General features: G+C 36.3%; 1 protein-coding gene across 1 annotated transcript in view; it reads right to left on the bottom strand.

The window, feature by feature from the left end:
- The window catches only part of LOC103201376 (dystrophin-like), a 2052823-nt gene that overhangs the window by 480302 nt on the left and 1559522 nt on the right, over nt 1–12999 (bottom strand). Inside the window, exon 45 of the mRNA XM_042781676.1 lies at nt 5518–5674. Within this exon, the coding sequence (XP_042637610.1) occupies nt 5518–5674 (157 nt within the window). The remainder of the gene's footprint in view (nt 1–5517; nt 5675–12999) is intronic.

Below are 12999 nucleotides of genomic sequence, written 5' to 3' on the forward strand. Positions count from 1 at the left end.
AGTATCACTATGGAAGTAGATTGCCCCATCTTCCTTCCAAGGAGTGGCTGGTGGGTTTGAACCGCCAGCCTTCTGGTTAGCAGTCAACTGCCTTAATCAGTATGCTACCAGAAATTGTAGTATTCTGAGTTATAGTATGATTTTTCCTAATATATATATTGGAAAGGAAGGGCATAGAAAAAGCTCAGGGGCTCATTCGTAATTATATAAAGTGTATGTAAAAGTACTTTTAAAAGCAAAGCTCTTATCAGATATTATTTTTAAGCCTCTGTGCCAAGATATCAAAATATTTTGACAACGTTAGAAAGAGGACTTTGGTAGTGAAGTCAATTTGTAAGCTATTCACATTTTATCTGACTATAGTCATTCCTAGGAATTGATGCTTTTCTTTAATGACTCAAGTTTTGATGATATAGCTAGTATTCAGAAGACTTCCTCAAATGCCTAGAAATGTAGTTCTAAAAATAATTTTAAGTCTTTTCTATTCGGCATCCCTAAAAATGACTGCAAAAAATAGCAAACTTATGCAAAAGGAGTTTACGCTATCAGTGATGAAGAATAGATCAAAAAGATGTCTATTTTCTCCAATATAGCCAAGCGTACATCTTATAGCAGGCATGACTAGCAGTGAACTTTGCAGGGAACCAAATGTGTTCAGAATCTGCTAGAGGCTGGGCCACCAAATCTTGGAATGAATCACTCTATCAATACCTTTTTTTCTTGTTTTCCAGAGGTGAGACTATATTTCTTAATGCAGACATAACTTGAATCTTAACATTTACAGATATCACCCAAAGCCATTTTCTATTTCAATGGCAAAACAAAAACAAAACCAAGGAAACTCATCAAATTAACACACATACTAAAATGGACCCAAAATAAGCAGGACAACATTGATAACAAAATTAGCCAAAATGAATGTACAATCTACTATGTGATTCCGGGATAATTTTATTGAATTTCTGAACCTCTCTCTCACTTTGTGGTACCTTCTGAGGAAATCTAACATGCATAATATATGACTTGAGAAATGAATAAGTAAACTACTTTATTCATGCCTTTTCATTTGTCAACAGCACCCAAGCAATAATGGCTTTCTGTCCACTGTTTTAATAATGTATGTATTGATTACTCCCATTCAAATCTTAACCAGAAATTCTGAGGAAGCTTTGAAGGTGTCTTTAATGGTCTCTAAGGAAGGGATTATAGAGATCTTTAAATTGAAAGATGAAAACCTCATGACAACAGTTTCATTAGTAAAAATGCAAACAAAAAGTCATCACCTACAGTGTTCTTATAATCAAGACCTAATCTCCACTTGGATTTGAGTTAAGGTAAAGGAATTAAATAAAGTCATGGTTTATTGCGGATCTCCTTAGAAATTCCCCATTATGATTTGCTCCTTTAAAACTCTCTCTAGGTTAATCACAGAAGTAGACAAGTAATAAATATCACTTTAGTGGCTGCTCAAGGAAAACAAAGGAAGTCAATTTTTAAAATATATCTGGACCAGAATAATAAACACTAATTGAAAACGAGTCAGTCTAGTGAGGCAAGTAATGAGGAACTGTAAAAGCCAGGATAATGTATTCAAAAGTTATAAAAATTGGTCAGTTTATATTTGCTAAGGCACATTTGAGCTTTAATTATTTATAACCCATCATCTCATATGGAGCATTATTTCATTAATTAGTCTTGAGAGTCATTCCATTTGCAGTTGTTATGCTGCCCAGCTGGATTGAAAACATAGATCTACTCCCATGGGTGTGAAAATTGCTTTAGGAGTAAGACTGCAGTCCCCAAATACCTGTGTGAACTATCTTGGAATTCTACCTACAGAAAAAATACACTCTTCCATCACAGTATTGAGACTGACTATGTATTTTCCCCTTAAGAAAAGTCTACAAGACATATGATATCTAGCTTTAAAATTTTAGCATTAATCTGCAATGATGTACAAAGGAAATATGAATTACCTTGTTTATGAACATCTTGATTTATAGAAAAGAAAATTTAAAATGGACAATATTTGATTATTCACTAGTTTCAACTCTGTATTCCCATAGAAAGCAAAATTCAAGGGCATTAATAATTTCTAATAGACAGTCAGCAGGTGATTAAAAAGAATGTGACACACAAATATATGGGAAACAAGTTTATGATTACAAGTGACCAATCTCGATATCAAACATTGTATATAAACAGTGTTTCAATCAAGAAACATAAAGAGAAAGACAATTTATAATCCTGGAAATATGGCAAAGTAAAACAAAAGTCTACAAACACAAAATCTATCAAAGACTTAATCTTGATAGAGTTTTGTACTGATCATGTTTCTGTTCTCTCTTCCAGAAGATCTGGTACAGAGACTCCATTTCAAGGATTTTCCTTTGTTCTTTTTGTCCACAGGCAACAAGAGAATCACTAACTAGACAGCCCTTCCACTACAACTAGAAAAAAGCTACTGCATAAATGTGACAAACTCTGAGTGAAACAGGATGCTAATTTGTTCTCTCCTTGACCCTCAGGAATGATGATATTCTTTGAGGAAGGAGAGTGTTTTGTGCCAAGGATTTTTCTTAAGGATACAGAGAACAGCACATATAGGCATTGGGCCAGACAATAAGTAAAGACAGTGGCATGAAAGTACCTCTACACACTATAAAAGGATGCTTAGTTGGGAATAAACAGAAAAGTCCTGCAAGTGAGAAAGTAACATCATTTGCTATTCTTTCTTTCCCTGCCCGTGGTCTGGAGAAAATGAAAAAGGTTAAGGTTAGATCAATGGTGGTTCTTTTTCCCCCCTTATTCTCTCCCTCCTTTCCTTCTTTCCTTGATTCCTTTGCCTCTTTATCTATCTAGTGCCTACCATGTATGGCACTTTTTCAAGTGTTGAATATAAAAATGGCAACCCCCTGCCTTGCCCCTCCCAAAAAAGATTGGCGTGCATGGTTTAGTAAGGGAACTGATATTAATCAAATACACACATAATACACACACATACATAATGCATGTATAAACACTCACACATGTTGCCATACATACATGACACACATGTTCATAATGTACATATACACGTGATACACATGCATGCATGTATGCAGACAGAGAATGCTGTTACAGAAGGAATTTATCAAATGAAAAAGAGATGGTATGAAAAAAAAGAATGTATAACAAGGAGATCTGATCAACTATGAGCATCAGAGGAAAAACTTACTTGGTGTCTGAATTAAGACATAAAGGATTGTTAGACGCTAAGCAGGAAATTATGAGAGGATATGTGTGGGTAGGAGTCCACGGTTGGTGCAAATGCTTAACACACCCAAAGGTTAGAGGTTCAAGTCAAGCTAGAGATGCCTCGGAAGAAAGGCTGGCTATCTACTGCTGAGAAACCAGCCATTGAAAACCTTATGAAGCATAGTTCTACTATGTCACACATGAATCACCATGAGTTGGGATCCACTCGACAGAAACTGGTATGGGATGATATATGTGTGGATAGAAAGGGCTGCAGACAGAGAGATCAGTATGTGTAGAGCCCTGCCTGAGAGGAACATGGAGAACTGGAAAACAAGAACAAAAGAAAGCAGTAAGGCTGGTGTCCAGAGACCAAGGGGAAGAGAGGTAAGAAAAGAGAAGGGTGGGGCCAGACTAGCCAGAATGGGCCTTGTAACCCTTGCTGAGGGCTTTTTCATTATATGAAGTCATTAAAGGATGTTAAGCTCAGGAATAACATAATTCAATTTCTGTTTTTACATAGATTACTCTGACTGAAATGCAGAGATTGAATTGGAGGATGGCAAGCATAAAGGCAGAATAAAAAAAAACTAGGAGAAATTGCCTCTTGTAACTATGGTGATTATAGCAGTAGACGGGGTCAAGGCAAACTGACAAAATGATGGCTTGGCATTGGAAGAGTTGATGTTAGTTGTCATGATAAGGTACTGTGCCAACCTGCCCTGCTGTTGTCTGCATATAGGAAAGGAGAAAGTGTTTATTTGGATTCTCCAAGGTTTTTAGGTTTGTAGACTGTAGCAATAACAAACAAACAAAAAAAGAAGTAAAGGATTTTAGGATCTTAGAAAAGAGTTATTGAAATGGTTGATGATTGAATTTAACTCTCTTGTAACTTGTGGTACGTATAAGTACCACTTACATTTTCTACCTCTGGTGTTTCTTGGGAGGTTTTTTGCCCCACCTATAGTGCATGCTGGCATCAGGGTGGGACTTGTGTAACTGCATAAAACAGAAGGAAGTTTATCAGTGACATATTGCTGTGTTAAGAGGTTATTGTGTGAGATAGTGAATCCTGGAGGAGTGATTGTGTAAAACGTTAGTCTCTTTAGGCTTTTGCACAGTGAGATAAGGCTTGTAAATATATTTACTGTCTCCTACTTGTTATGGGAAAGATGAGGTGCTCAGGATTAGGTAATATTCAATCCCATATATCCTACCATGAGAGTCCCTTGGGACATATGTATCCCATAAAATATTTATAAAAATCTACATCCCTAACAGAAATTTAAAAACACTCAATAATTCAGCATGGATTTCATTAGTGAAAAAGACATTACATCTATAAAATAGCACAAATAAAAAATTAATTCAGTAATAAAAAAGAAAAACTCACTGCCATTGAGTCAATCCCGACTCATAGCGACATCTCCTGAAAGGGTTATTAAATTGGACTTGGAAGGAGGAAGAGATAGAAGCGTGGAGAACTAATGTATAGAACACAGTTATCAATGGGCTGGAAGTCCTGATAAGTCAATAAAAGGCAATAGAGGAGATAATCGAGCAAGCACACAAACCATGTGGGGATTTGTTATTTCACTCTGGTGCATGTTATCTATCACTAACATAGCCATCTTCCAAAAGCATGTCACTGGTTTTGAGATTTCAGAATAAGAGGGTTGAACAAGTACAAGTATTTTACCACTATAAACAAGCAAGAGAAGCCAATAACCATAGATGATAGATTTTGGTTTGGTTTTGGTATGAGAGAAATGAACATTTGAATACTGACTGGATATTTTGAAATTATTGTGCTGTAACTATTTATAAAAAGTTACTCCTGATCTTTTGGAGATATTATCTGAAATATTTATTAATAACATGATATGTGCCTGGAATTTGCTTGAAAATAATGGAGGAAGGGGTAGAGTTAGGGAAGAAATAAGATTGCCCATGAATAGATAAGTGTTGAAGTCTTGCTGGTCTATGGGAGTTTACGATACAATTTTGTCTACTTTTGTGTATGTTTTATATTATCCACAATAAAAAGTAAAAAATAAAAAAAACAAAGCAGGTGGAAAATTTCATAAAGGATATTAATAATGCAGATGCTTTTGCATTTTTAATATAATGGGTTGGGTTGTTTATAATTCACCCTTGGACTATAGGGAGTGAAAAAGATTTCTATTCAATTTTATTTCACTCAAAACTAATTGTAAAATAGTCACTGATAGTGACTGGATGCTTACTATGTGCAAGGCACTAGGCTGAAAAATATCCTACCCTGTGTACATCGTTCTGTTTCTGAACTGCTGGAAGATCGCCTCCAATTGGTGCCTGCCGGCTTAACTCGTCATCTTTCAGCTGTAACCACACAAGAAGCTCCTGAAGAGAAAGATGCAGACGCTTCCACTGATCAGAACTGGCTTCCAAATGGGACCTGAAACATAGCAGGAACCAATTGTTAATATTTGAAAGTATTAATAATCCTAACATTTCCATTAAATGCATATCGGTCAGTTAGTACCATATTGTATATACCTGTGAACTACATTTTTTTTTCTCACTGCTGTCGAGTCGTCCCCAACTCCTAGCGACCCCTCCTTGGGTTTCCGAGGCCCTATCACTGTGGAAGTAGATTGCCCAACCTTCCTTCCCAGGAGTGGCTGGTGGGTTTCAACCACTAGCTTTCTGGTTAGCAGTCAAGTGCCTTAGGCTCTACACCACCAGAGCTCCCTGTAAACTACATAGTAGTCTTCAATAAAATTCTGGCTACTTGATTTTGAGAGCCATACAATGGGGGTATTTTGAATAATGTCAGTGTTTGACCATATCTTTATTTCAACCTGCAGAATTCTGAGACATTTGGCATGAAAGACCCACTGGAATGGACTGCTTTCCCATACTGTTGCAGTCAATGATGTTTAATATTTTTGGTGGAGAAAATTGGACCTAGTGGCTAATATATACCACTCGGTTTTCATGTGACTCCTGCTAGTCCTGGAATTCTTTCTGCTTTGAAAAATGGAAAAGTCTCTCCTTACATTTTGGCTTTTCCATTTCCACACCCTAGGCAGCCTCTTCCATTGACTCTTTCCGTCTGGCATCTGCTCCTTTCTGCTTGTCTGCCATATGCTTTTCCTCTACCTTTCTTTATTCGTGTGCACCTGGGGTTTGTTTTCACCAAGTTACAACATTTTATGCTTTGTTTCCTTTGTGTAAAATGTACTGAGACAACAACTCATGTGGAAGACTGAAATCAGGCATTTGCCTGAAATTCTCCCCCAAATATGAATAATTTAGGGAGGAGAGTGAGTGCTTTAACTGTATTTAGAACATGTTAATCCTTAGAAGCCATTTAAGAATAAACAAATGAATGATCTGTGTTATAAAATCCACATTTCACTTGGGGTTGAGAAGCTAAATTACTCAAATAAATCATCATGTGGAAAACAAAGGGGAAACACAGTGTTAGACAAAGCATTATGCTCAGGTAAATTAGGAAGTATGCTGTGTTACTCTCCTATTATTGGCAATTACTAATACTTCATAAAATTAATGCTGTCTATAATATAAATGTAATATTACCTGTAATGCTGCAAAAATGGAAATATAAAACAAAGCAACCAGGTAGAGAGAAACATTTCCCTTGGCCATTTGGTAACAGCCTGACATTTCAAACACAATTCTCCTTCTAGCCTCAGTCAAACAGAAACATAAAAGAATACCTATTTGGAAATTAAGTTATTCCAGTGTTTCTGAAGGATGATTTTGTGATATATAAAAGTTTTTAAAATGTGGAAGTGCAATGACTCACAAATTCAAATGTAAGGAATTTATACTAAGAAAGTAACTGGAAAAACATGTAAGATATAGATAGATATAAGAATGTTATTTATAGACTCATTTATGATTGAGACAAAGTAGAAACAACTTAGATGCTTAATACTGAGGAATAGGTTACATGGATAATAGTGAATTCATACAATGGAATCTTCAATATGATAAGATAGGCAGATATTTACGGACATAGGAAGATTACCATGTCAGTTGCTAAGAAAGAAAGCAGGTTATAAAAATGTATACAATCTATTTTTCTGTAACACTTTCTGTGTGTATGTATTTGTGTGCGCCTATTGACTATACATGAACAACAACTAGGTTATCATTTAGAAGTAGATTTATAGTTGTTTATTCCTTCATCTTTATACTTTTCCAAATTGTCAGGATTTTCTTTTTATAATGAGCAATGTAAACATTATATTCAGAAAAAGTGAAGACATTCCATCACAGTAATGAAATGGATTGTTCAAGACTCTATGGGTACTATTATCTAATAAATGGATCATAAATGATCATAAATACCGTGAATTAAATACAATAGTGCAGAATGCACATAGTGTGGAGGTCAGTTCTTTTATGTTTCTGTTCCTCCTTCTCTTTCAGTTATAATTTCCCATGGTACACAGAAGTAAGAATTCCCTATGCAGGATTTTAGCTGTTTAATGGCATGTAATAACTATTGGTTACAGAGATTCCCTGGGGTGTGTAGAATTTGTAGCTTGGTCCCCTTGAGGATGAAGCAAGGCTGTTAAGCAGGACATTTTGAAAGGAAGTTAGATAGAGGCACAGTCAAGACGTGGAATAGTGGTGAATGGGAGAAGAGACGTTAATTAAGTTAATATTTATTGAGTACCCATTAAGTCCCAAACCAAATGCACTGCTGTCGAGTCGAACCCAACTCAAAGCAACCTCCTCCTTGGGTTTCTGAGGCAGTATCACTAAGGAAGTAAATTGCCCAACCTTCCTTCTGAGGAGTGGCTGGTGGGTTTGAACCGCCAGACTTCTGGTTAGCAGTCAAATGCCTTAGGCACTATGCTACCAGAGCTCCTTTTTCTTTTTCTTTTTTTTAATCCATAAGTCCCAGTGATGCACTGGGGGGTAGGAAGAGGGTGTAAGGGAGTATATGAAAATGTCTAATATCTGGCCTCCACTGTCTGGCATATCAGTTGTCATCAAGTTGATTCTGATTTATGACCACTGCATGTGTGTTTGAGTAGAATCATGCTCCATAAGGTTTTTGATCACTGATTTATTGGAAGCAGGTCACCAAGCCTTCTTTTGAGGTGTCTCTAGGTGGGCCTGAATCTCTAACCTTTCAGTTATCAGACAAGAGTGTTAACTGTTTGCATGAGTCAGGGTCTCTCTCTGGAAAGCAAAGATACCTGTGGTGGAGGGGTCTGGAGGACAGTCAGCTGAAGGACAGAGTACATGTGGTGAGATCTCCAGCTAATGCTTTACATACATGACGACATGTTACAACCTTGGTTCTAGGTTAAATGGTGCCAACTAATTATTAGTGATCAATGAACCCTTTTGTGTCCTCTGAGAGAGACAGAGACAGGGAGAGAGAAAGATAGAGAGAGAAAGCTTTGAGATCTAGGGAATTCAATTCTAACGGATCTAAGACAAACTCCATGGCAAGAGATAGGCAGACTGTTACAAGCCAGGCCAGGCACAGAGGGCAGTTAAGGGAGTTAATACAGCAGAAGACCACAAAAGATTTAAAAAGAAAAATAGCTATCATGCATCTAGGTGAGGGGACTTTTCCTTAGGAATGGAGTTTGGTAATATTTCATTATGTTTGATCACCTTAATTACCCAAATGACTGTTTACTTTTCCTTCTAAAGCATGGAAGTAAAAAAGAAAGATGGGATATTAGGACTAAATCTTAAGCAAAAGGCTAATAAAGGACAGATGACACTGGGTAAGGGCTGGGGAGGAGAAGGAAAGTCAGATGATGCCTTTGATTTAAAACAGCACATACACACACAAAGGTATGCAACCTCAAGCTATGGTTCTCAAACTTTAGCATGCGTAAGTAACAGTTGAGTTGCCAACCAGTTGCCACAGAGTTGACGCTGACTCATGGCAATGTCCTGTGTATCAGAGTAGAGCTGTGCTCCATAGGGTTTTCAATGGCTGATTTTTTCAGGAGACAGCCAAGCCTTTCTTCTGAGGAGACTGTGGGTGGACTTGACCTGGCGATCTGTCTACTAGTAGCCAAGGGCATTAACCACTCACACCACCCAGGGACTCCAACAATTGAGTAGCCCGTTTAAAATCCAGATTCTTAATTTCTGACTAAATTCTTGCATGTACTTTTAACAAGAACCTGAAAAACTCTGCAGGTGAGCCTCAGGACTCTTCTTTGAGAAATAATTTCTTCAAGTGTTTCAGATGAGCCCTAAACATTACTTGCTGGTTTCCACAGAGCAGAGGTGCTATTTTTCAGTGTCCTGATTTTGAAGGGGATCTAAATGTAATGAAACACTATGAGCTGAGAAAACATTTTCTTTGATCATATCAAGCTTGTGAAGTGTTTGAAAGACACATTTCTAATAAATTTGTCAGGAGTAGCCGCCCTATTTTTATTTTCAACAGTGTTTACCAAATATTTCTAAATGATTAACTTATATTTGTGCTGAGAATGTCATCTCCTGAAAACGTTTCTTTGATTTGTAATGACTTCTTTATTTTTCTTCTTTCTCTGGTTATATCATAGACTGTTAGGTCTGAAAAGAACCTTAGAGATTATAGTTTAACTCTCTTGTTTTGGAATTGAGGAAACAGAATCAAAGGTATAAAGACAGACTCTGATGCACATAACTTGAGCTGTCATTTTTTATTTTTTTTTTAGACATGTAAAATGGGAATTACAAAACTTTCTTACGTGAGGAAATGTTTAACCTTAATATTTTTAACCAAATGTTTTGGATCCCTGGGCAAAAATGTATCTTGCTAATTGCCAAATAAAAGAGGATATTTAGACAGGGCACACTTAGCTTCTATCCATTGTCTATTAATCTTTATTAGTGAAGACACGGGCTTAGGGACCACTAGATTTCAACAAGGCAAGTGCTGCTCTTTAATAAACAGATAACATCTACACTTTGTGAGGTTTAGGTAAAATGCAGAACCTTTAGGTGTGTTGGGATATTTTGCTGGGTCTTTAAGGAACTCTTCAGTGTCAGGCTTCTAAGAATTATAGAGGCTGCTAAAGTGATTGTTATTTCTCTAGACACAGATATTTCAAGTCTGATTTGGTTGATGCCTACTTTGAAATCCTTAAAAAAAAAAAAAAAAACCCCACAACAACTTTACGTGGTGAGGCTTCAGTACTTAAAGCAAAATGTGTTATATTGAATTCATTTTTCACTTTGACTTCCTTTATAAAACTAATGATATATCCTTGTACATGTTGGGTACCCATGTATAATAAAATAGCATTTTAGCACATAGAAAGAACAGCTATATATGCAGAAACAATAAGCAGGCTCAGAAATAAAGCAAGAGCTATGAGATTTTTAATAAAGAGAGAGAGAGAATTAAGCCCAAAGAGAAGCAAAAACAAAATTTTAGATGAGTCATGAATTCCTGCTTAAAAAATAATTAATTTTCCAAGAACAAGAGGAAGAAAATCAGAGATGCTCAACATCCAAATTGCATTTTTCTTTCAAAGGTAGAAAGACTGTTCCCTTTTGCTCTTTGTTTTCCATTATTGTAAACAAAAAGCTAACTATTCCAACTTCCAATCCTAAGTATTCCCTAAGAGATTTATTGCTGCCGTGGACTGTTTTATGTTCGTTTTCTTGCCACTCAAATTAATATTCAAAATTTCATAAATGTGAATATTTCATGTAACATTTACAAGATTTCCTCTGAAATGGAAAAATCTTACAGAAAGGAAATTTTGTTGAAATTATGTTGACAACAAATTATGTGAATCTCATAGTCCACAATATATAAAATAATTTGGAAAGTTGATGCTATGGTGGCAGATTGAATTCAAATCTTTATATCTATTCTGTATAAAAAAAGAAAAAAAAATTTACTTCACTACATCTCAAATTAGTAAGATTTTAAAACAAAAATGCAAGGTTTGTGGATCTGGAATATTTTAGAATGAGAAACATTTTCTTTGAATATTCACCCTCCTGATGTGGAATAATGACATCCATAACTGTGTGCTTGTATATACATGCAAGTAAAAAAAAATCACTTTATTTTTCTCCCTCTTAAACTTGTTAATCTTTTGTTTTGTTTGCTGGCATTTAGCTATCACTGTCGATTTACTTCTTCTTATACCTCTTGGACAAATTGGGATATGATAATGCATGTAGAACAGATGGTATATACTTTTCTTCAACTAAATTATGAAGTACTGGTATACAATTTCAATTAGAGTAGTCTTTTCTTTCAAAGACATTCCACTTACTTTTATTTTAACACCATCTCTTTGAAATCAATCAGTTCTATTTAAATACAAGAAAACCAAGGAAGAAAATTTTCCAATAATTTCCCCAGTGTTCATAAAGAGTGATTGCACAATTAAAATAATAGAATTTTAGAACTGCAAGGGAACTTGTAGAGACCATCCATCCATTTCTGTGTTGAAACCTCCTCCTTTCTGTGAGGGAGACAATTGAAATCTGAAGCAATTAAATGACATGGTCAAGATTATATGCTAGATTGTTAGTAACAGAGCCAGAGGAGTAACTAGTTCTCTCTACTGCTGGGCCAGAACTCCTTCTACTCTTCCTCACTGACTCATTTAGAGCTCGGAGTTTTTGTATTCTTCTAATTTGGCTGGAGGTAGCAAGCACAGCCCTATGAAACAACTCGTGAATACTTAGAGGAACTTGCCATGAAGTGTAAATTAGAATAGTGCAGGGAATAGCTGGTGAAGGAACAGTCAGAGAAGGAAATAGTCATTATGGAATTTGAGTTACATTTTAGAGAATGAGGAGAAAGATGGTGTTCAAAGTGTGAGGACCAGCAAATGTCTTGCTCATATGCAAGAGTGAAGAAACCGTTGGAGAGGAGGTATGGGGTTTGAAAGCAGAATCTACCTGGCTCAGAGTATCCATGCTAGTGATGACTTGAGTGCTGCTTAGAGAGAAAGAGCTGAGGAAAGACAGAGAAGAGAAAGACAGAAAGGGAAGTTGTTTAGCAGGGGTTCATTAGGCATAGTTGGTAGAGAATCGTACCCCTAGTGCCTAGAAGAGCGCCAAATGCATAGTATCAAAACCAAACCCACTGCCCCAAGCTGATTCCAACTCATAGCGACCCCCATTGTGTTTCCAAGGTGGTAAGTCTTTACGGAAGTAGATTGCCATCCCATCTTCCTTCTGCAGAGTGGCTGGTGGGATTGAACCACCAACTCTCTGGTTAGCAGTCAAATGCCTTAGGCAATGTGCCATTAATTGTTGAATGAATCAATAAATGAATGTATGAGTGAATATATGGGCACCAACGAGTTTGAAGTTCTTGGACAAAACAGCAATGGGATAGAAAGAGTGTTCAATGAAAAGTATTCTTGTAAATGTGAAATAGAAGATCTAAATATATAAAAGAACAAAGACAAAACTATCAATATGACACAACATGATGAAAAGTTGAATAAGATCATAAGTGCATAGAACAGAAGGAAAATATATTGAAAGAGACAGACATTGCAGACTTGTATACAGAAACACAAAGCTACCTCTTATGAGCCAGTGGAACGCAAAGGGAAAATTCAGACTCATTCGAGCTCAAACACAATTTTTTCACATTAAAAAAGGACACCTCTGTGAAATTAAGCGCTGATGCCTTTATTTTTTGGAATATAAAAGAAGCTTCAGAATCCCTCACTAAACAATGAACCCACTGTAATTTTTTAGTATAATAACCCTGTTTGCCCAAGCTATAATATAATATAA

Source organism: Orycteropus afer, unplaced genomic scaffold (assembly GCF_000298275.1).
Source record: "Orycteropus afer afer isolate SDZICR_OR568_19922 unplaced genomic scaffold, OryAfe1.0 scaffold00148, whole genome shotgun sequence".
In the NCBI taxonomy this organism is placed as follows: domain Eukaryota; kingdom Metazoa; phylum Chordata; class Mammalia; order Tubulidentata; family Orycteropodidae; genus Orycteropus; species Orycteropus afer.